The following is a 25971-nucleotide window of genomic DNA, read 5'->3' on the forward strand; positions in this document are numbered from 1 at the left end:
TCCTTCAACTTCTCCCTCTAATAGCAGGCATCCAGTAGGATGCTTGAACTGTCAGCAGTTATGTAACCAGTCCATATTCTTGGATGTTTTAGACTTCTCTAATAATATCCTTCACTTCCCTTAGGTAGAATTCCCCATTTGCAACATGATACAGCCCAGCCATACCTGCCATATGTTCAATGATATTCAGTTTCAGTTTTTTGGAGACATTTGTATTCTATATCAGGAATCCAAACAATAATAGTTATGAATATTGATGTTCAAAATGTGATCCTTTCTTTCTGAGAGAAGTTTGTTATTTAAAACAATGTAGAATATAGTAAATTTTTATTAAAAAGTATCATGGATAATATATAAAGAATATTTTTTAAAAAAGAATATTTTTCTTCCCTCTTATCCAAGGACCCTGAAACTCTGATATGTAAACCCTAAGTGTTACATCTCACTTTTTCCCTGAAGCCTTCATAGATGATACTGGTTCAAAATGAACCTCCCCTTCCTCTGAACACATATAGGGTTCTTTTATTGGTTCCAATCATTTGTATGGTCACTTTTCACATGTAACAACTCTTCCAGTTAAATTGTGAACCATACTGTGTCTGTGACTTAAGTTCATTTCCCATTGCAACTAGCAGAGTGCCTTGGACATAGTAGGTATGCAATAAATGTTGGTTACTAAACAGTTTTAGTGATTTTTTTATGATTTCTAAGATGTTTAAAGAACAAAAGTAATACTGAATAGAATGAGAGAATTGATGTTTTGAAATTTTGAAGATTTATGTTTGGATTTTGGCAAGGGTAATTTTCATTCTCTTGAAATACAAATTAGGCTAACTTTGGATTCTTGCAGGTGACAGTAAGTCTATAGAATTGATGATGTGAAAACTTTACTTTCTGACATTCTTTGCATTTGATCTTAGTCAGTAAACATTTATTAAATACTTACTAAGGATTAACCACTATGCTAAACAGTATGGTTATGAAAAAGGTAAAGGACAGTCTACTTTTAAAGATCTTGGAACCTAATAGGGGATACAACAATTGGAAGACCAGAATTTAAATGCTGGTACTTACTAATAGTATGTACTCGTATGATCTAAAGTGAATCACTTTGTGTCTCTACCCCTCTGTTTACTCATGTGTAAAATGGTGACCTTGGACTAGGTGATCTATAAGTTTTTTTCCAATTTATTATCATTATCATCAAATTCTACAATACAATTTGTAAAATTTTATGTGATCTTGTTTGGTGATTGGCCCATCACAGCATTAGGTGAAGTTTTCTTTTAAATGATATTGATATTCCTTGCACATTGTAAGCACTTACTATTGTCTTTATATTCATTCATTCATTTCTTTTGAAATTTTCCTTAAGCAAGTTAATTTACTTCTCTATACTTCACTTTTTTTGATCTTTAAAATCAAGACAACATAGACAAATGAAAGTTGGTAATGATACATAAAATATTCTTCCAAAAACATATATAGTTATCAGTTGACATTTTTAAGGATAGCCATAGAACTTTAATGTGTGTAGTATGATAAAAATATTAAAAATGAATTTTAGTTATTTTAAATAAATCATTTTCCATAAGACTTTATTACATTTCTGCTATGTGCAAAGTCCCAAGTTAGGTTTAAGAGGATGCAAAGACAAAAATGAGAAACAGTTTATGGATTAAAGGAGCTTACGTTGTACTTGAATTGAGTTTTTCCTAGAATTTTTATTTTTTATTTTAGGTATAAAACTTTTAAGTTAATTTTTATTTGAGATAATACTAGGACCTGGTGTCAGGAAGTGCTGAATTCAAATCCAATCTTAGACACTTACTAGCTGTGTGACTCTGAGAAAATCACACTCTTATTTGCCTCAGTTCTTCACCTCTAAAATGATGGGGACACAATCAAGAAAGGAAATGGTAAACCACTCTAGTATCTTTGTCAAGAAAATCTTTAGTCACACACAACTGAACCACTGAACAACAACTATGATAACAAATATTTAGGGACAGTTTAAAAATTTTTTGGTCTTTCACTAATAATACTTTCTTATCTTTATAAAAATAATTAGTAAAAAGGCAAAAACCAAATTACAAAAGTTGTTCCTATTGAATTTAATCCTTTTGCTAGCATATTCCCTATACTGAACCCAAGGAAGATGTTTCGTAATTTAGAATCATTGTTGAAAACTGTAAAAAAGTCCTTTCCAGCTCTAAATCTTTGATCATAAATAATGGATATTGCATGGAGTTGTTTTTTGTATTTTCATGTTTTAAATGTATGTTATATCAAATAGTTATAAAAATTTAACTTACAGTTTGGCAAATACAGCATGTGAAAAGGCTAACTGACCAGCTATGAGTAATACCAGTTGGTAACTCTACCCTTTTTCTCCTTTTTCTCCTTTTTCTCTCTGGTTCCTTGATTTTCTCAGATCAGAATATCTTATTAATATACTTCTTCTGCCCTCATCATCTTCTACCTTTAGCTTTTGTTTTCTTTTTGTATAAGATTAATCCTTCCAAAGCAGTATTCTAATCTTACTCTATCTTAGCATATTTCTAGTAGTTTCTTTTACATTTAAAGAACCCCCCTTCTCATTAGAATGTCTTTTGTAATTTGTACATAGGTATCTGAGGCTTTTTAAAAAATTCTCTTATATATTCCTTTTTTGAATTTCTGAGCACCTCTACAATGACTCCTCTGTTTTGTAGCCAATCTCTATAGTATCTGGATTGGTGGGTATATATAAGTAATTTTCCTCCTTTTTCCTTCTGTTCAATTTTGATTAGATTTGCAAGACTCTAGGCTAGTTCATTCTTACCCAAGTTGGTTTGATGTCCCTCATTACTGTACAGAATTCTAGTTTTATCTCTTCCATTATTGAGTTACATGACTTTGAGTAAGCCACCTCACCTTGTATGGCTTTAGTTTTTTACCATACTGTTAGCTCCTTGAGAACAAAGACTGGCTCACTTTTGTACTATATCTCTAATATTAGCAGTGAATCACAGGATCACATTTCTCATTGAAAGGGACCTTTGGAAGTTGATTTGGTCGAATGTGATCATTTTCCAAAATGAAGAAACTGAGACCCAGAGAGGTTAAGTGACTTTCCAAGGTTGACACATAGTAGGTGCTTAATAAATGCTATTGCTTTATTTTCTCACATATATTTTTGATATAGGAGATGCATTATTGAATTAAACATATAGTCAAATATCTGCAAACTCTACCTAACCAGGTCTTTTCTTATCCTGTTTGGTATTTTAAGGTGCAGGACAAAAGGGCCAAAAAACCCTATTTTGTCCAGTGTAGCCTTACTCTAAACCAGAAATATCAAACATGTGGCTTATAAGTGCTGTCTGAACCATTAAAATATAATTGTCAAATATTTAACAAAACAAAATAAAACAAAATATAACATAGTTAATGGTTAATGTATGGTTTTCCAAGTCAATATGAGACTCGCAGGGATCCTTATGTAGGATTTAGTATTTGAGTTTGACACCACATTCTAACCTACCTTTCTAGCTTTATTAAACCTTACTTGCCATCACACACACACACATGGTTCATCTAAATTGGTCTTCGTGCTTTTCCTCACACATCATGCTCCATCTCCCATCTCCATGTCTTTATCTGGAATATACTTCCTCCTTACTTTCATCACCCAGAAATTTTAGTCTCCTTAAAAATTCAACTCAAGCAGCAATTTTCTACAAAAGGTCTTTCTGGATCCTCCAGGTGATAGTGACACTTCTCACCTCCACTGTTACCTACTATGTATTTTGTATATAATTATATGGGAAGATAACTATTGATTACTCTTTCTGTATCTCCAGCACCTAGCACAATGCTTGGCACATGGTAAATGCTTTATAAATGCTTATTGATCCATTCTCCTCCGCCTCTTCCCAAAACACACACACACACACACACACACACATACTCACACACACACACACACACACACACACACACACACTATCCCTTACTCACACTCATACTCCTCAGATCTATAAAAGTCATCTGGAGCTTTTTTCATCTCTGCTAGTATCCTAAGAATTTCTATTTAACTTGGTTTCATCATGTTTAATTAACTGGCCTTGGGAATTATGCATTTATTCAGTAGATTTATCAATACATTTATTGAGTACCTACTGAATGTCTACCAAAGTTAAATCAATGGTAGTATCTATCATATGTCTTCATAGGGTTTTTATTCTATTATGGACAAATTATCATAAGTAAAAACAGTGGAAGAGCTACATGAGGCTGCCCTCTGTGGCTATAATTTTGATCAAATATAAAAGAAAGTGCCTAAAGTTGTTTCTGTTGAATAGAGTTTTTTGTATAGCTTGATGTTTTTAGGGATTAATGGCAAAAATGATGAAAAATACCAAATAGAAACATTAAAGAATCTTTTTTTTCCTTTTGGGATTGGTAATATGATCCCATCTTATACTTTTCTGGTAAAAAATATTATATTGGGTGTTTGAAATCAAAGCTCAGACAGCAAGATTCATTTTAGACAAAGAGGCTGTGACTCATTTATATTTTCTTAAATTGCTTTATGATAGCTATCAAAAATAGTATAAGAGAATATCTTAGTTACATTATGCTAAGAAATTAAAATTCTGTCTGCTTCTTGAGAATCTCATTAGGGTTGGTTTACTTGGGAAGAGAAGGTATTTATTAATTATTAAAACTTTTCATAATAAAATATTTAATCTCAGCTTTGCATTAACAACCCGTTGCAATTTGATGGGAACTATCATATCTCAATTTTTTCAGACTTAATATCCCACATTCACTGTTTGAAGCCAGAATCTACTTTTCGTTTAGTTCCTTGAAACCCCAGCTAATGACTGAATGTTCAATATTCAGTGTAAGCCAAAACCTATAATAGTCTCATCTCTTTAGATATCTACTTGCCAAGTAGGTTATCAACTTATTTAAAGCATACAATAACAAAAATCTAAAGTGTATTCTAGGTACTGGAAAAAAAGATTCACTAGTTGACAAACACTCCTGGGAAAACTGGAAAGAAGTCTGACAGAAATTTGGATTAGATCAACATCTTATACCATGTACCAAAACAAACTCCAAATAGATGTGTGACCGAGATATAAAAAGACAAGTTAAAGGAACAGAAGAAATTACCTTTCAGATCTATGAATACAGGAACTGTAGCATTCCCTCATTCTTTTCCTGAACATAAACAATGTGTATCTTTTAATTTATTTAATAATGTATTAATACAACTCTAGTTTAGCTTAATGAGACTGTAGAGCAAAAATATCTGAGTTAGAATACTGTTGTCTACTTTATATCTTGGTGATGCCATAGAACTATTTGGTAAATCTGATTGCCATTTTGCTTCTGAATAGAAGTTGACAGTAAAGGTATGGAAAAATATGTTATTTTGAATAGATTGTTAACATTTTAAAAGATATTAGAATATATATGTAAAGTCATCTCTTAATGTAGTTGCATTTCTCTTCATTTCTCTAGATGAATACAACTGAAATTTTAGAATATTCCTCAGATGTTGAAAAAGAAGAAGACATGAAGAGTGTGTTACACACCAGTTTAGAATTTGATCACAAATACCACTTAAATTTTGAATTAGATATTGGACAGGACAAAGGAAGACCTGCAAGTGACTGGATAAAATCTGCACAGGTCCTTTTGCATACACCCAAAAAAGAAACAGATAAGAATCCTAGGACTCCAGAAGATTCTGCAAAGAAAAATAAAAAGAAGCTATTAAGGTAAAATTATGACTTTTAAAATTATTTGACTTTTGTAGTTTTTTCTATTTTAAACATTTTTTAAATATTAGTGTTTTTTCCCCTAACCTAGTTGTCTGCTTTTAAAGTAGCAAAACAAGATTTTAAAGATTTCAGTGCTTCTAAGCAATTAAGAAAGGGCTTCATGCTGCAAAAGAATTTCTCCAAGTTCAGCATTCATAATTTCAATACTAACCATTTGTACTCTTTTAGATTTAGTGACACTGTTTATTCCTGGTTTCTTACTGTCTTTCTGATCTTTCCTTCTCAGTGTTATTACCATTGCCATTGGTCATTATCAAAAACAAATGGTATGTGAATTCATATGAACTCATGTTGATCAGTTTCAAAATTGTCTGATATGAATTGGTATAGAGAAACTGTGTCTAACCATTTGATAATAGCTTAATAAGAGAATGTGTTCAAACAAATATTCTCTACTGCTCTTCATCATTTCTAAGAAGTATGGTGAAATGAAGGGCCTTTTATAAGTCTTTATTTTATTTTTAAACCTTTACCTTCTATCTTAGAATCAGTACTCTGAAATGATTCTAAGGCAGAAGAGTGGTAAGGGCAATGGGGATTAAGTGACTTGCCCAGGTTTACACAGCTAGGAAGTGTCTGAGGCCAGATTTGAACCTAGCACCTCCTATCTTTAGGTCTGGCTCTCAGTCCACTGAGCCACTTGGCTGCCCCCTTTTATAAGTCTTTAAAAACATTTCACTATAGTCATGTCAACAAACCCTTATGAAGCATCTGCTATGTGCCAGGCACTGTACTGTGATTTACTGAATAATCTAGGTTGCTGTAGACTATTGATTTGTCTGTCCTATTTAATATATGCTCCATTTCTTTCATGACCTTCCTTGACATAATATTTGGCTCTTTCCCCTCTCTTACCCTCTGAGTCCAGTCATTTGCAAAATCCTTCTTTTCTGCCTATTTTCAGTATCTCTTTCACTGAACTTCGTCTCTCTTCTTCATGCCCAAATCTCCTTTTGCCTAGACAATATTTCAATACCTTACTAATTGGTCTTCCTTTTCTATTTTGTCTCTTCTCTATTTAATCCTCTGAAATGTCACCTAAAGGATCTCCTTCAAGATCTGCTCTGCTCATGCCACTCCTGTATTGAAAGACCTTTCATGGGCTCCCCTTTACCTCCCTTCCGGAGAGGCATCATAATATAATGGAAGATGTGTGCTGGCTGAAGAATCAGATGAACTGAGTTCATTTCCCAGCTGGGGTACTTACTAACTCTGTGATCCTGAGCAGGCATCTTTACCTCTATAAATCTCAGTTTCCACTTCTATTAACTGATGATAATGATTTGTGTCCTCTCCATTTCATTGTGTTGTTAGAAAGATGTTTTACTGACTCCTAGAGAGAGTTATTTTACATTTGCTGCTTCACTTCCTTCACACCCACTCAATTTCCCAATCCCTTTCAGTCTTTAGAAAATCTCACTATTGAAACTTCTCTGTGAAAGCTCTTAGATGCTAAACCTGGTAACCATTTCTCAGTTTTCCCTCTTGACGTCTTTATTGCTTTTTGACATTTTTGACCTTCTTTATTGTCTTTGGTGACATTACTCCCTTGTGATTCTTGGCCTACTGTTCTGATCATTCTTTAATCTCTCTTTGATCTCTCTGGATCATCACTTATCTTGATATGCCCAAATATTGGTGTCCCCCATGTCTTTGCCCTGAGATCTCTTCTCTTCTGTCTCTACACTGCCTCCCATCGTGATCTCATAAACTCCCATGGGTTCAGTTTTCATCTTTATATAGATGATATCCAAATTTGTATCTACAACCCTGATTTCTCTTTAAAACTTTAGCCCTGTATTGCCAACTACCTGCTGTATATATCTATCTGGATAAACCATACACATCTAAAATTTAATTTATTCCTTGTCCACTGTCTTACAAACTTCTCTATTTCTTTTACCATACCAACTCCTCCTCACTTTTATTATCTGTGTTATTTTAGGTGGATCACTTAACTTCCTCCCTACCCTTGGGGGCTCAGTTTCTCCATTTTTAAATAAAGGGTCAGACTTGATTTGTGATGTCGCTTCCACATCTAAATCTATAACTCCAAACATCGTATACATTACCTAGATTTCTATTTTGAGCCCACTTCTCTTCTCACAAAGCTCACTTTGCTGGTCAAGTTGCTCCCCTGGGTTTCTAGAATCTTTTCCTCTCCTTAGCTTACCTTTAAATTTCCAGGACTGGTTTCTCTTGGTTCCATGTGGAGCTCTCTTTTCTGCTGGCAAAGACCCTGCTCCTTGGAGTTGGTTCCTTCCTCAAGTGAGTACCTGTCTTTACTGGTGTTCATCTGGAGTTTGCATCTCTTTTCCCACAAGTGGGCTTTGACCTCTGTCTAGCTTATTCTCTCACTGCTTGATTTTGGGTATCTCCCTTGAGTGAGTAGTTCAATTGCTAGATACCATGACTGTGGGGGAGGAGGAAAAGGAGAGGAAAATCCTCTCTTCCCTCCCAAAGACGATTTCTTCTCTTGTTCCGAGGCTGAACTCCCCTAAGCAGACCCTGGATCTTAAGAGCTCTTTCTAATACCTAATAATTCTAATATTAAATAGTTATTTAAAGCCCACAGAGTTATAGGCTAGCCAATCACACACTTTCTGATTTTTTTTTGACATTTGACATTTTTTACATTTTGTAAAGGGATCTCTGAATGCTAGTGTCTCACCATTTTTTACTTCATCAGCTGAGCTGGGGATGGTACACAGCCTCCTTTCCTTACATTTATATTTGGACTAAGTAATTATATTTTATATTTTTGTTCCGGGGTTGTTTCCTCTGTAGGTGTGTTCATTCAGCATGTACTTGTCAAATGTCTACAACATTCAAGGAGTTTGGGCTGTGCATGTGTTACCAATTCAAAAGGTTCCTAGTTGTGTGACAATAGATAAGTACCTAAAGTAAAATGGAGATAATGTCTATAACACACTTTCACAAGGTTGTTCTGAGGTTCAAAGGATGTATTGTGGGTGAAGTGCTTTACAAACTTTAAAGTATGATATGAGTTTTCAAGTAGGCATAGATTATGATAATACAGTTTATCAATACAGGCTTTTGATTGATCAGATGAGCTGATTAAATGGTTGATAGGTATCTACATTGATATTGTGTTACCATTGTGACGCCTTTTACGGGATAAATACTAGTTAATCTTATAAAATATATCAGTAGTTTCATAGGTCATTGACCACAGACACTTTCACACTTTATATATATGTCAGTGAGAAATTTGGCATTATCCGTATTAAGGCTTTTTGTAAGATGTATTCCATGCCTATATGTAAGTATAAAATATGTATTATGTTACTTACTTATACACTGATTGTTTAATACATCTAAATGCACACACCCAGAAGTGTAGAAAATCACCTAACAGAATTTTATTCAGTTGTTCAAATTTTATGGGACAAATGCTTTAATTGGTTTTTCTGTTTTATCTTTACCTTCTCTATTCCTACCCACAAAAGGTAACCCTTAGCTTATAGTAGGAATATTGGATTTCCTAATAAAGCTTTGTGAAAAGCATACTAAAAGAAAGTAGAAAATAGATAATGATCTTTTATTTTAATTTTGTTTCCAGATTTTCTTTGGCTGTCTATATCTTTGTTTTATTTTGAGTGTGTTCTTCAACAGATTTATAATAATAATAATAGTTAGCATTAATGTGGTTCCTTAAGGTTTGCAAAATGCTTTATATATTATATTAACTCATTTGATCTTCACAGTAGTCCTCACAACAACCTAAGTACTATTATTATTTCCACTTTACAGAGGAGGAAACAGACCAATACTTCTTTTTGATTAGGTCAACTTAGTTTCCCAAAGTTTATGCCATTTGAGCTGGAAAGGTTTCAAGTACAATTTTGGTAACAGGATGCATGGCCAAGAACAAGAACCTCTTCTAGTTGGGTATGGAGAAACAATTCACAAAATATGGACATGGTAACTCACCAAAATTTTTTAAAAGTTCAAAACAGCTCTCAATCTTTTTCTTCTCTCTTCCAAATCTGTACTGATGAGGGTAGAAAGGAGAAGAATGTTCCCATAATTTGGGCTATGTAGACAGAACTTTTGGTATTCTAAATGTGGCATCCTTGTCTAAACACCAGCAAGTTGAGATATTTCTATAAGAAGTGAACCTTATCAGTAATGACTTTCTTACTATCAGTTAAACCAGAAGAAATGAAGAGTTTCAGTGAAATTGAACAATGGCTTATAGGTCTCCTCAGAGAGAAATGAAAGAGTTGATATAAGTAGTTTCGTGTATGTAGAGCAACAACAAAAAATTAATTTAATGCGATGTTTAGCCTTCTCATCTTTTAGGATGCATGATGAGCATAAGTAAAAAAAAATCTGTAAAGCTAATTACTACTGCTTGTGTGCCAATATTTATTGTAGAGGATGAAGAAATAAAGAGATTTTATGAAGATTCTGATAAAAACCCTATCAATAATTATGTGAAAAAAAAGTCCTAAATCCCTCCTGATTGGAGAAATACAGATCAAAACAATTCTGAGGTACCACCTTATACCTAGCAGAGTTGTCAAAATTACAGTAAAGGAAAATAACAGATGTTGGAGCAGATGTGGTAAAATTGGGACACTTTTAATACACTGCTGGTGGAATTATGAATTGATACAACCATTCTTGAAGGAAATTTGGAATTATAACCAAAGGGCTTTAAAAGAATGCATGCTCTTTGATCCAGCCATACCAATGCTAGGTTTGTATCTGAAAGAGATTTTTAAAAGGGGGAGGGGAAGGGGTCTGTTTGTACAAAAATATTTATAGCTGGACTTTTTGTGGTGGCAAAAAATTGGAATATGAGGAGATATCCTTCATTTGGGGAATGGCTGAACAAATTGTGATATATGATGGTAATGGAATACTATTGTTCTGTACTATACTATCTTTTATTATAAGGAATGATGAATCGATGGATTTATATAAGAACTGGAAAGACCTCCTTAAACTGATGCAGAGTGATGCAGGAGAACATTGTAAACTGAAATATTATGGAACGATCAAATGCAATTGACTGCTATTAATAGCAATGCAATGATCCAGGACAATTCTGAGGGACTTATGAGAAAGATCTGTGGGAGTACAAATCCAGAAGAAACATATGATTTATCACTTGTTTGTATGCATATATGATTTGGCATTTGGATTTTTAAAAGATTACTCTATTACAAAAATGAATAATAAGGAAATAGGTTTTGAGTGATAATATATGTATAACCCAGTTGAATTGCTTCTCAACTCTGGGAGTGGGGAAAGAAGAGGGGAAAGAGATAACATGAATCATGTAACCACGGAAAATTATTTAAAATTAAATTTAAAATGACAAAAAAAGATTCTGATAAGGTTTTCTCAACCAGTTCAACATCATCCTTAATATTTGGTGGCTACAGAATAGAATAGCAAAAAAGAAAGGATAATATGGAATTAAGAAATTAAAGAGGTCATAGTTTGTATGTAGTTTCATATTTCATGAATAATTTTTCCTAGAAGAGTCCTTTGGTGCTAGTCATGATAAATACCCAAAAACCTCATGCAAAATGAAATAAACTATATCTTAAGGGACAGGAAGTATCTGCTTATTGATGTGGATAGGAGTCATTTCACAATTAGTTTTCTGTAATTAGTCAGATAATAGACTAATTCAAGAAAAGGTCAAATTAGATGAAAGGACAGTTACAAAAACTAATGTGACCTATTTAAGGCAGCCTTTGACACTGAAAAAAAAATACCAATGTGGAGAAAAGTGAAGACACTGGTTTTGATTATTAATCTTTTTAAATAATCTTATTGTTCCTTTTTGTCTTTACGTCATAATTATTTTACACAGCTACTCTACATTGAATCCCTTCTTGTGACAAAGGAGAACAGATGAGTAAAAAAAAAATTCAATACAGTGACCACATCTGATAACATATACACTATTCTGCCCTAATAATGCTCTGGCTGTCTGCCAAGAGAAAGGCTGGTTCATTATCTTTTCCTTGGTACCTTCACTGGTTTTTCATTTTCTGAATTTTAATTCATTTTATTTATCTTTTCATTTACATTGCTCTGATAATCTATATTGTTCCTCTGGGTCTGCATATTTTGCCCTGCATTAGTCTTTATAAATCTTCCCATGTTTTTCCCTATTTCTCATTTCATAATATAAAATAGTATCCCATTATAGTTATATCACTTTTTTCAACCATTAATCAGTGGGTACTATCTCTGTTTCAAGTGCTTCCCTAACACTATAGTAACACTGATATAAATATTTTGGAAAATATTCAACTTCTTTTTTTTTGGAATATATTGTACAAAACTGCATTTTGCCTCTTTTAGCATCTATAAGGCTTCACATGGTGCTTGCTTACATAGTAGGCTCTTAATAAATGTTTATTGATTGATTGAAAATTCTTTATCACTTGATCCTTTTCTACCTTTTCAGTCTCTACTGAGCTCTAGTTCTGGTATAATGTTTTATTATGCCACAGAAATCTCCTTACCTTGAAAGTTCATTTTATTTCTTGATTTCTCATATTGTAAATACTGTCTGTCCCTGTCGCCCCTTCCTCTGATTATCTCGTTCTTCCCAGGAACTCCATTTTAAGGAGGTCTTCATTCTTTCCTGACTCTCCAAGCTTTCTCTACCATACCCTCACTTGGGATAACTTTATGTGTTATCTTTTCCCCATTTGAAAGTTCTCTCTTAATGAGTGCAGAAACTATCGTATACTTTCTGCTTATGTTTGTATTCCTAACTTTCAGCCCAGTACCTGATACATAGTCAGCACTTAATAAATGCTTCTTGACTTGACGTGATGTCTTACACATTACTCCCCTCTTTGGAATCTAAAATCCCATGACTCTGGCTTCCTTTCTTTTCCTGTCCTCCAGACCAATATGTTTTTACTAGCTGTCCTTTGTGCTTGAAATTCTCTTCTCTGTATTTTCCTTCTCACTTCCTCTGCTCCCTATTTTCCTCAGCTTAAATCCTACCTTGTCCAAGAAGCTTTCCCAGCCCCCCTTATTGATTGTTCTTTCCCTCTGAGATTATCTCCAATTTATTATTTATATATCTTGTAAGGTCATAACTATTTCCATAATATCTTCTCCATTGGATTCTGACTCCCTTGACTGTAGGGATATTTTTTTTGTCTTTCTTTGTATCTCCAGCATTTAGTACATACAGTACCTGGAATATAGTAAGCTCTCATAGAGTTGTTGATTTGATTATGAATTTATAATATAGTTTGAGGACTCATGATACTATATTCCCATCACTTGTACTTTTTCTCAAATTTTCCTTTATATTTTAGCCTTTTGTACTTATAAATTAAGTTTTTAGTATTTTGTATAGTTTTATAAAATTATCTTGACAATTATTGTTTTAGCACGCATTTGTAAATAGATTATGGTAAAACCATTTTTTACTTTGTCAGCACAACTCAAATATAAGCAATTATTAAAATCTCTTATTATTTATATAAAGTATATTTTAGTTGTATTTATATATTGTTTATATGTCTTGGTATAGTACTTTTAGATATTTTATGCTTTTTGTGATTATTTTGATTAAAATTTATCTTATTTCTTCCTGGTTTTTGATAGCACTATGTAGAAATGCTAATATTTTTGTGGATTTATTTTGTATCCTGCCCTTGCTTAACTTACTATTTTACATTATTTGCTGATTCACTTGTATTTCCTAAATACACCCCCATGCTGTGTGCAAATAGGGTTTGTTTTGTATTATTTTTGATTATGTGTCTACCTCTAAATTTCTTCTCATTTCTTCTTAAATGCTTGACCTAAAATAAATAGGATTACAAAAGAATCCAATGCAATGATAAAAATAAAAATAAAAAATTTACAAACTATAGGTTAGCATGTCTTTAATATATCAAATAAGCATAGAAATAAGCATTCTTGCATTTTACCTGTTGGTATTAGAAAAGCTCCTAGTGTTTTTCTGTTAATACATGCAACCTTTTCTCTATTATATATGTATTCTCCACACACTTGTAAATGTATGTATTATTTCCTCTGATAAAATTTAAGTTCTTCTAATCAGAGGCTGTTTCATCTTTTATGTTTGTTTTTTTGTGTGCGGAGGACCTATAGCCGTAATTTTGGCACATAGCAGGTGCTCAGTAAATGCTTGCCACAAATTGATTGAATTTGAAGTTATGATAACCTAACATAATAGAAATAAATATCTATATTTTTCTTTTTTTTCTTTAGAAGTCAAAGCATACTTTCTATGAAAAACCAAGTTTTAAAAAAATCTATTACTATTATTATAATGAATATTATTATGCTTATAGAACACTTTATGGTTCACTTATTTCTGAAATTTTTATGACCTAACACAAGTTTAATTTTTGTGTAGATGACATGTACTGCTGAAGAAGATATATTCCTTTCTATTCCCACTTAATTTTCTCCAGAGATCTATTAGTTCTAAATTCTCTTTCTTTCTTTCTTTCTTTCTTTCTTTCTTTCTTTCTTTCTTTCTTTCTTTCTTTCTTTCTTTCTTTCTTTCTTTCTTTCTTTCTTTCTTTCTTTCTTTCTTTCTTTCTTTCTTTCTTTCTTTCTTTCTTTCTTTCTTTCTTTCTTTCTTTCTTTCTTTCTTTCTTTCTTTCCTCTTCCTTTAATTCTTTGTTGTTTATTTTTGGGTTTGCTTCATCTAGATCTGAAAGGGGGAAGTTTAGTTCCCCTGCTAATATAGTTTTACTTGATATTTCCTCCTGAAGGTCATTTAATTTTCTCCTTTAAAAATTTGGAGGCTATATTATTTGGTGTGTATATGTTCAGTGTTGTTATTGCTTCATTGTCTATAGTACCTTTCAGCAACTTATAATTTCTTTCCTTATCTTTTTAAAATCAGGTCTGTTTTTGCTTTAGCTTTGTCTGAGATCATGATTGTTCCTCCTGCTTTTTTTACTTTTTATGATGAACAATAAATTATGTTCCAACCCCTTAACTTTACCTTGTATGTGTATTTTTTTTTAATTATGGATTTCAGGTAGTCCAATAATTCTTAGATTGCCTCTCCTGAATCCATTTTCTAGGTCAGTTGTTTTTTTTTTTTCAGTGAGATATTTCATGTTTTCTTCTTTTTTCATTTTTTTGGTTTTTTTTATTGTTACTTGATGTTTCATGAAGTCATGCTTTACTTTTTGCTTAGTTTAACTGTTTGACAAATGGAATAAATCTTTTCTAATTTAAACATTTTTTCTCCTCTATAGGGGAGGGCTAGCAGAAAGGTTAAATCGATTACAGAATAGAGAACGGTCTGCCATAACTTTCTGGAGGCATCAGAATGCTACTTCCAACAAAACACTTCCAGGTAAAACTTGCATGAATGTGTCTGCTGGTGAATTATCAGATGAACTTATGTGGATATTTAAATTGTATTTTTGACTTTGTATAATATACTTTGCAGATTGAATATTTTTTCCTAAAGTTTTGGTTATATTCTAAAAAAGAAATTTCTAGGCATATGAATCCATAGTCCTACAATTTAACAGAGTCTTTAAGCCACAGAAATTTTTTTGATATATATTTTTAAGTCTTGATTTTGAAAACCTCTTGATGATACTCATAGAAAAGAACCTTTTCTCACTAACTCTTGAACTCTATGCATATACACTGATGTTTCCTGGACTTTCAGAAGAGTTCCTTTCTCACACTAACCTTTCTCTACTCTTCCATTTGTCCTTGCAGGGAGAATCATCAGCTCTTTTATACTAGAGTCATTTCTCTGGGTTATAGAAACTTTAACTGGAGTTTGCAATTTTTTTGTTTTGTTTTGATAACTCTTATTCAAGATGATTGGTTTTTTTTTTAATTCTACTTAATTTCAAGCACATAAAAACATTATTCTAAGAAGGGGTTCATAGATTTCACTAGATTGCCAAATAGGTCCAGGACACAAAACAGGTTAAGAATCCCTGCTCCAGGAATTCTTTGCTTTCCTCTGGACATTTCTTGCCCAAGCCAATGACCCCAATTATAGCTCTTTGAAAGATCTTTCTTAATTTATGAATTCCTCTAAAATGAAGTTCCCTTCCTACCTAAAACAAATCTGTTCTTTTGGATTATTTTCATCTAGAACACCCCCAGTATAGGCTTGCATGTCTTTTTTAAACTTGTTTTATTATTTATTCATTTTTGGTGTATATTTTTTTTTAATTTCAAATTCTTTTCTTGCCTTTCTCTAGCCCTTCTCCCACCCTCGGAGAAGGCAAGCTATCTATTATCAATTATACATGTAAAGTTATATAAATCATATTTCCATTTCATAAACTTGTGCATCTAAATTGAATATATAATAATTCACACTCTAATGACCTATACACTCAAGAATATTTTTATTCCTTGGGAGGTGTGCATGTGGGGGAGTCTTCCTTGAGGCAGGTACCTATTTCCCTGTCTGAGATGCCTGTTTTACATAGCTATCTCTCTGATTCTTTGACAAATGTGGAATTTCACAAATTCTGATGCTAAATAATACAGCTTTTTTTTTTTAGTCCATTTTACTGATGCTAATTCTTAAATCATGAAAATTGCATACTCAGTATAAAATAAGTCATTTCTTAACAATTACTTTTGATTATTGTGTCTTTATTGTTATTTTTTGTAAAATGTCAATCAGAACAATATACGATTTTATCATAAAAGACCCCAAAATACTTAGTTATTTTAATTGTATTAACTTTTTTGTTACTTTTTATATACATTGAAGATAAGTGCTTAAACATCTCAAATATCATTAGATTTGAGAACTGAAGTAACTTTTTTTGTCTTTTGCTTAAGATTTTCATTATTTTAAGTTTCAGTTCTATACCCTTAGTTTTAGTTTTAGTTTTTTTCATATTGGAAAATTTTCCCACCACCTAAAAAGTAGTTTTTATCTTCCTCTGGGACAGAAACAATACTATGGTTGAATTTAAATGATTCTGAGTTGATGGAAATGTTAAAATTATCATAATATCATTATTATCACTTTAGAATTGGTAGAAGAAATCATTATATTTAATCAGTTAGTCTGTCAATAACTATTTATTGAACATTGTGCCAAGTTTTGGAGTTATAAAGAAAGGCAAAAGACAACTCTTTTATCTTAAAGACCTTACAATTTAATGGGCTAGAGGACAAGGAAACAAATACATAAAGAGAAACTATATACAGCATAAATAGGAAGTAAGAGGAGACATACCAGAATTATAAGGGTTTAGGAAAGATTTCCTGTAGAAGATGGGATTTTAATTGTGACTTTCAGGAAAACTAATAGGAGGAGATGGAAAGGCAATGTACTTTAGGGAATAGCCTGAGAAAATTCCCTGAGCTGAGAAATGGGATATCTCGTTTGTACAGTAGCCAGTAAGCCAGTGTCACTAGATTGAGAAAAAAGGAATAGAGATATAAGAAAAAAAGAAGATAGCTAGAGAAATGAGCTAGATGTCCTGATTTTTCTAAAGTGCTTCACAAACTTTATTTTAGAAAAATCCTGGTTGCAAAAAAGGAAAATCAATACTTTATCTCCTTTGACATTATCTATAAAGATATTAGATAGAGGGAGAGAGCATGTATTAAGTGCTCATTATATGTCAGTTATCATGCTAAGCACTGGAGATATGAAACCAAAATCAAGACAGTCACCAGTTTTAAGGAGTTAATTGAGTAAGACAGATCATAATGGGGTACTGGAAAGTGGGCAAAGAAATGCAGAGGAGATGGGGAAGGATGGCATGGCTACTTTCTGTCTAAGATTTGATTGACTATGACTGGTGACTACAAAAATGGTGAGGGAAGGAAGGATAGGAAGGTAGAAAGGAAAAGGCTTTCATTCCAAAGAAACAGATTCTTGTTATCAGGCAGCTGGTGTTCATGTGGAGCAAGCTAAAGAGTGAAGAGGAAGTGAAATGAAAGATTTCATGTCCCATGAGAAACTTTGTCCAATGCATTCATGAAATCCAGGTCTCACAGCATTCCCTTACCATTTAATAGGCAGCTTAGTGTTACAATGGATAGAATGCCAGGCTTGGAGTTGAAAAGACTCATCTTCCTAAATTCAAATCTGATACTCAGTCACTTCTTAGCTGTGTGAACCTGGGAAAGTCACTTTACCATATTTACCTCCATTTCCTCATCTGTAAAATAAGCTGAAAAAGGATATGGCAAACCCCTCCCATTGTTTTTGCCGAGAAACCTCAAATGGGATCATAAAGAGTTGAACACAACTGAACAACAACAACAACAAAGTGACTTATTCCACTCATCTTTTTCTTCCTTTTGCCTAAAGGGGTCTTTATATATATATTTAGCTTATCACACTAAAGCTTCTGTTTTCTAATTTGTTCTTCATCCTAATGCGCTTTCTACCATGCCTCTTCATTCCAAGGTTTTCCTTCTTGGAGTCTGCCTTCTTAATATGCAGGGCTTTAACCTTTTTCTTTTGCTTCTGTTTTTTTTTCTTTTCCAGATTATGTGTCGATACTATTTTTAATAATCATTTTCTGAAATTTTGTAATCTATGTTTTCTCTCTCTCCTTCCCTAGGAAGGCAGGTAATATGATATAGATTGTATATGTATTATCATACAATAAATATTTCTGTTTTTGTCGTGTTGTGAAAGAATACATATTGCTTACACTAGAAAAAAATTCATGGAGGAAATAATCTGTTTCTTTTCAATGAAAGGCTTTTCCTCATACTCTCCTATCCTTCCTTCCTTTGCCATTTTGTGATCACCAGTAATAGTCAACCAAGTGTTAGAGATATCTCACTTTTTTTTTAATTATAAGAGCTGTATACATTTATGGAGACAACAGTACATATTTCCTAAACCTGCTCTTCTTTTATATACCAAATCCTATTTCTGCACTAATATTCATATTTTCCCTTTGGAATATATGCAATTTTCTTTAATATCATGCTTAGCCAAAAAAGATGGGGTATAATTTTCTTTCTCCTCATCCCTTTCTAAATGAAAACCCATTTGATCAGATCAGCAAGTCTCTAGGCATGTACAGCTTTTTTATATGGAAATATTAATTGTATTTGGTCTGTGTTAAATTCAGAATTTAACAAAATATGGGTGTAACTAGAAGATCTATAAAGAGACTTCCAATTTGGAGCTTCTAGAATTCTTTGTGGTATTGTCAAAACAAATCCTTGGCAGGGTTATAAGCAATGGCTAGATAAATCATGACCACTTCATCTGATCTGTATGCTGTCAAGCAAAGTTTACCTTCCACTGGAGGGGGCAGTTTGTTCTTTTCTTAGCTACACTGGACATTACTTATTTTCTGCCATTATCTTTATAAATGTCCCAGTCCTGACTCGGCATAGTTCACTGTACCAGAAAGACAGGAAATTCCAAAGTCCTTATAATGTCTTCTGTAGCTTGAGTGGAAGTGTTCAGTAAGAAAAGGTCTATTGTTTAACTAAGTGGAATAGGAACAGCATTAAATTTTGTAAGAATTCCCCTAAACATTCATTTATTTTAATGTTTTATTAGCTAATCCCTTGAAAATTATATAACCAAAATGGGAATGGGTTAGATTATTATGGTGGGCATAGAATGTAACATCTCAAATGAATAATAGCCAAATAAAATTGAACATCTAAAGAAGCTATTCTACCAGCTCTCAACTATTGAGTGACTACAGTGTATACCTCACTTTACTGGATGGTATGGGGGATACAAGAGAAATAGATTGGCTTTAAAGAGTTGACCATTTAATCGAGGACTAAGGTCAAACTTTTTAAAGCAGCTGATAACAAATGTATGATCATGTCATGAAAGAGGGGTGAAATTAAAGTAATGGAGGAGAGGACTGCTAATAGGTGTCTAGGACTTAAAGAATCAGGGGAAAGAGTTGGGTGAAAGGAAAACAGGAAGTGGGAATCTCCTGTCTCCATGAGGAGAGAGAACATGGCAGCATTGGAGGTAGGAGAACAGTATCTTCAGAGGCAAAGAAAGAGTTAGGACATGGGAGACAAGGACAAGTGATGATTATTTTTGGGAAAGCACAATTACTTAAATCCCTGACATTAAAGACATTAAACTATATTTGGCTCTGATTATATATTAAGCTGAAATATAATTTCTTTTAGGACAGATAGGTAGCACAGTGCATCAAACACTGGCCATGGAGTCAGGAAGACCTGACTTCATATCTGGCCTCAGACACGCAAGTCACTTAACTTTGTTTGCCTCGATTTCTTCATCTGTAAAATGATCTGGAGAAGGAAATGGCAAATTACTCTACCATCTCTGCCAAGATAACCCCAAAAAGGGTCACAAAGAATTGGATGTGACTGAAACAACTAAATAGCAAATAATTTCATTTCATTCATATTTATTTCTTTGTGGTTTCTTAGATGGGTTCATGATTACAAAATTGAAGATGCTAGATAAATAAAGAAGCATTTTTTTACCTTTTCTCCAAAAATGTATACTAAAAGTATGATTTAAAAATAATATTCTAATAGGAACTAATAATTAATTTATACATGTACATATCACATTCCAGATACTTGTCTTTCACCATTCTGACTTTCACTGATCTATTCAAATGTAACCAAAGACCTCAATCAATAAAGATCACAAGTAACTCCCTTTGGGACTTATTTCATTGTCACATAAAATGACAGTTCTGATACACTATAAAGCTATCTTTTTAGATTAGGTATGAGCTTTGAACCTTCTGCCTTTGCTTTTTTCTGAACCAATTTCAGAATTCAGTCTTTATGACACAGAAATATTCTTTCTTCATTATAATCATGGATTAATATAATTGCTTGAGCAAATAAATGCACCAGTCACAGCATCCCCTTTTTCTCACAAGCTTACAAGGGGATTTTAGCAACCAAGTGATTATTTTATGAACCACACCTTCTTTTTTTGTTGCTGTTCTTGTGAAGTGTACTGGTCCCACCCAATCTCTCCTTATTTATGTCCTTCAGAGCATGAGACATTATGGTTTAATAAATTAAGCTATTTGTTATATGTTGTAATCCCTTGATGGGAAGGTTAGCTTTATTTTTTTGCTTTTTTGGTTCCTTTCATCTTTTTTAGAATTATTCAGTTCTCTGGTAATCAAAAAGAACATATTTCCATTTGATGTAATATGATACATGAATGGCCTTTCTCCAGCAATGTTTTCTACCTTAAAAATAAAAAGAAATCTTAACATTTTTGTTACTTGAATGTAAATTTGTTTCTTTTTTCCTTTTTTTTTAAAAGATGATTTCCCCCCCTACTTCTACCACCCAGATAGACTCTTAATAACCAGAATCCATTCTCTTATGCTTTCTGTTTCACTGGGGCCATAAGAAAGTCACACCTTGTTTTGTCGGTCACATTGGGACAAGTTCCATCCACTTCACAGATTTTTTAAGTCTTTTCTATGACCATATTTCATTGCTATCTATTGAGAAACCATTTCATTTTCTTTCTTCCCTTATTTCTAACAGGGTGGTGATTAGGAGGCTAAATTGTGTGTGTCAGGGGAAAAGGGAAGAAATAATTACCAAGACAGATATTTGCCTTAAGATAAAGTAAGTTTCTAGATCGTGTCTCCAATGAGTTTTCATTTGATTACGTTTGTGTGATGTCAAATCCAGACTAAAGAATGAAAAACAGAGTTGAGGCATGAATTAAGTTCTAGGGACATTAGGGTTGATTGTGCTTCTTAGTTCTTTACTCTTTGGCTTCTACTCAGGAACAGCTGGGACAAGTATTTTCACAATGCTTTGGATATCAAGAATCATAAACTAAAAATAGCTGTGTATGTTCCTAAATGAAAACCAATAAACTACAATATTACTTCCTGCAATCCTAGGAAGGCTTATCTCTCTGATGCTTTTTTTTTTCACTTAAATTACTAATAATGTTGAGATTCTTTTCATTACAAAAGTTCTTAACTTTCTGTGTCATAACTCCTCATGGTAATCCAGTGAAGCCTATTCCTTTTCAGAATGTTTTTAAGTGTACAAAATATTGCCCATAGGATTACAAAAGCAACTAATTTTGTCATAATAAAGGTAATTTTTTTTCTATACAAGTTAATTGACCTCTTCAAATCTATTCAGAGACAGAAGATACCGGGTTCAGAACCCCTGTTTAGAGATAATTAGTTTATATTTTTTGAGAATGCAAGATTTATATAAACCTCTAAGGAAAGGGGAATCTCTTTCTGTGGGAATTTTTGTGTTTTCTTATGAAGTTCTCTAAACCAGATGTATTTTAAAAGCATACCAAAAATTTCTTCATGCTGAATTTAGTTCAGAATTGACAAAGCCCCAGATATATAAAACCAGTCTTAAAAAACTTGTAGGTATTACAAAGTATGATGCCAGGGTGCTTAAGTGGTGTTGATATTTGTGAGATCTCTCTTTGGCATGTACCCATATCCTCTTTCATCTTCATCATTCCACACTTCAAAAGGATCATGAGACAAATCTAGAACCATCTCATGGTGAAAAATTCTCTAATACTTTAGAGTCTTCCTGACTACAGCTTTTTCTTTCATTGAAGGTGGCTACCCAGGTCTCTAGATTAAACCTCTGGTTTTCCTTAATAAAAGTGAGAATCCTTCATCTTATGGTTTATCAGGATAATTGCCAATTATTCATCTAAATTATGCCTTTAACAAAACCCAAGCTTATGGAACAGAACTCAGAATTTTAGCTATTCTTCATTCTACTCTCTTCCTCAAATTTAATTTCCTCATGTCCATTTTCCTTAAGTAATTGTTTCCTCATTCTTCCTACCATGAATACAAAATTATATTCACTGCCTCTCTAATTATTTTTGGTGCCACATTTTATTGCATATTGTTCCTCTGAATTTTGGGTTTGGGATTTTATTTTGTTTTTCATTTTATTACTTTTCTAGACAGAGAACTGTCAGCAAACTCTGGAACAGATGCCATTTTCTGATTTATGCCCCACCCTCAAAATTGAAAATTAGCCAGACTGAAAAAATATGCCAGAGATGATGCAAGGAGATAAAATGATGGAGTCCTGATCATCATAGATTTAAAAGGTTCCTTCCAAATTAGAGTAGTTATCCAGAGCCTTTTTCAACATTCAGTGCTGCCTTTACTATTGAGCTGTAGGTGTCATTGGCTCTTAATATTACTTTTTTTCTGAATTTTGAGTTTCTCATAGCCCTTTCCTGGTAAACTTGAGCACAATTTTGAAAATTTTAGAGTAATTTAAACATTCAGGTTGTTGGGACAGTTTAAGGAGAGTTAATTATTAGTATTTATATTTTATCATGACAATAGTCAAGTAGTGTCCTGAGTATGGTACGAAGGTTTAAAGAAGAAGAAAAAGTATCATAGGACTTCCGGTCAAGATGGGGGCTTAGAGAAAGCTAAAGTTCAGATCTCCGGAAACCCTTCCTGACCAATCTCAAACTATAACTTCCTAAGGCACTGAAATTCAAAACAATCAACAGCATAGAACCTGGGAATCCTCCTCCTGGACCTGGACCTGGATCAAAAGGTACGGCCCCCCTCAAAAGCCAGAACCCGAGATCACTTGGACCTAAGGGGTAGGAGCACCGAGTCCAAGGCTCCGGGAAGCTGCAGCCCGGCCCCCCTCAGAGAGCAGGGTCGTCTGAAACAACAGCAACTCTCAGGGCGGGCAAGACAGCCTCACCAGCTGGATCCTACTATCCAAGTCTCAGTGAAAGTCACTGCCCTCGGAGCTCCGGGAAGCCGCGGCCCCTTCTCCAGCAGAGAGAAGGGTCCTCTGAAACAACAATAACTCTCAGGGCCTTCTATCCAAGTCTCAGTGAAAGTCACTGCCCTCAGAGCTCTGGGAAGCCGCAGCCCCCTTCCCCCGCAGAGAGCAGGGTCATCTGAAACAACAGCAACCCTCAGGGCGGGCAAGACAGCCTCACGGGCCAGATCCTTCTATCTGAGTCTCAGTAAAAGTCACTGCCCTTGGAGCTCTGTGAAGCTGCTGCCCCTCCCCCCCACAGAGAGCAGGGTCCTCTGAAACAACAGCAACCCTCAGGGCCGACAAAACAGCCTCACGGCCAGCTATTCTGAAGGCAACTTCCGGAAAGCAACCTGACCCAGTCCAGTCGAGGGGGCACCTTAGCAGCAGGGAAACAGAGAGATACGGGGGACAGTGTGGCCCCCTGGTCCGATCCTTCCATTCCAGTTCCAGTGAAAGTCATTGCCTTAAGGCATACTCAGTTTAACCCAGGGAAAGCTCATAGAATGGACAATCTGCCCAGGACTAAAGGCTCTGAACACCAGACAGAGATAAGAAAAGCTAATCCTCCCCATTCAGAGATGGCAAACTCCACAGAAGCACAGAAGCCCCAAAATACCAAGAAAAATAAGAAGAAAGGGGCGACTTTGGACACATTCTACGGAGCCAAAATACAAAATACAGAGGAGATAGAATATGATACACAAGAAAATGCTCCGAAACCTTCCAAAGGAAATGGAAACTCTCCACAAACCCATGAAGAATTTGAATCAGAAATGACCAAAAAGATGGAAGCCTTCTGGGAGGAAAAGTGGGAAATAATGCAAAAGAAATTCACGCATCTACAAAACCGGTGTGACCAAACTGAAAAGGAAAACCAGGCTTTAAAGGCCAGAATCAGGCAGCTGGAAGACAACGATCGGGTAAAAGAGCAAGAATTAATAAAGCAAAGCCAAAATACCAAGAAATTAGAAGAGAACATAAAATATCTCACCGACAAGGTGACAGATCTGGAAAATAGAGGGAGAAGAGATAATTTAAGAATAATTGGATCCAGAAAAAGCCAGAAATAAACACCAAACTCGACATCGTGATACAAGATATAATCAAAGAAAATTGCCCAGAGATTCTAGAACAAGGGGGCAATACAGCCACTGACAGAGCTCACAGAACACCTTCTACATTAAACCCCCAAAAGACAACTCCCAGGAATGTAATTGCCAAGTTCCAAAGCTCTCAAACAAAAGAAAAAATCCTACAGGAAGCCAGAAAAAGACAATTTAGATATAAAGGAATGCCAATCAGGGTCACACAAGACCTTGCAAGTTCTACTCTGAATGATCGTAAGGCATGGAACATGATCTTCAGAAAGGCAAGAGAGCTGGGTCTTCAACCAAGAATCAGCTACCCAGCAAAACTGACTATATACTTCCAAGGGAAAGTATGGGCAATCAACAAAATAGAAGACTTCCAACTTTTTGCAAAGAAAAGACCAGAGCTCTGTGGAAAGGAAACCATAAGTAAATTGGGTAAACACAGAATAGTATACATGTCAGACCTTTGGGAGGGGAAAGACTTTAAAACCAAGCAAGACATAGAAAGAATCACAAAATGTAAAATAAATAATTTTGACTACATCAAATTAAAAAGCTTTTGCACAAACAAAACCAATATAACTGAAATCAGAAGGGAAACAAAAAACTGGGAAAAAATCTTCATAGAAACCTCTGACAAAGGTTTAATTACTCAAATTTATAAAGAGCTAAATCAACTGTACAAAAAATCAAGCCATTCTTCAATTGATAAATGGGCAAGGGACATGGATAGGCAGTTCTCAGATAAAGAAATCAAAACTATTAATAAGCATGAAGAAGTGTTCTAAATCTCTTATAATCAGAGAGATGCAAATCAAAACAACTCTGAGGTATCACCTCACACCTAGCAGATTGGCTAACATAGCAGCAAAGGAAAGTAATGAATGCTGGAGGGGATGTGGCAAAGTAGGGACATTAATTCATTGCTGATGGAGTTGTGAACTGATCCAACCATTCTGGAGGGCAATTTGGAACTATGCCCAAAGGGCGACAAAAGAATATCTACCCTTTGATCCAGCCATAGCACTGCTGGGTCTGTACCCCAAAGAGATAATGGACAAAAAGACTTGTACAAAAATATTCAAAGCTGCGCTCTTTGTGGTGGCCAAAAATTGGAAAATGAGGGGATGCCCTTCCATTGGAGAATGGCTGAACAAATTGTGGTATATGTTGGTAATGGAATACTATTGTGCTAAAAGAAATAATAAAGTGGGGGAGTTCCATGGAGACTGGAACAACCTCCCGAAAGTGATGCAGAGAGAGAGGAGCAGAACTAGGAGAAC

The 25971-nt window shown here is 34.1% G+C and overlaps 1 protein-coding gene across 2 annotated transcripts in view; it reads left to right on the forward strand.

Annotated features, from left to right (window-relative positions):
• The window catches only part of SPIDR (scaffold protein involved in DNA repair), a 627114-nt gene that overhangs the window by 175058 nt on the left and 426085 nt on the right, over nt 1–25971 (forward strand). For both annotated transcript variants that reach the window (XM_016431530.2, XM_056823886.1), the window contains 2 exons: nt 5518–5777; nt 15101–15201. In XM_016431530.2, coding sequence (XP_016287016.2) covers nt 5518–5777; nt 15101–15201 — 361 coding nt within the window. The remainder of the gene's footprint in view (nt 1–5517; nt 5778–15100; nt 15202–25971) is intronic.

Source organism: Monodelphis domestica, chromosome 3 (genome assembly GCF_027887165.1).
Source record: "Monodelphis domestica isolate mMonDom1 chromosome 3, mMonDom1.pri, whole genome shotgun sequence".
NCBI classification, from domain to species: domain Eukaryota; kingdom Metazoa; phylum Chordata; class Mammalia; order Didelphimorphia; family Didelphidae; genus Monodelphis; species Monodelphis domestica.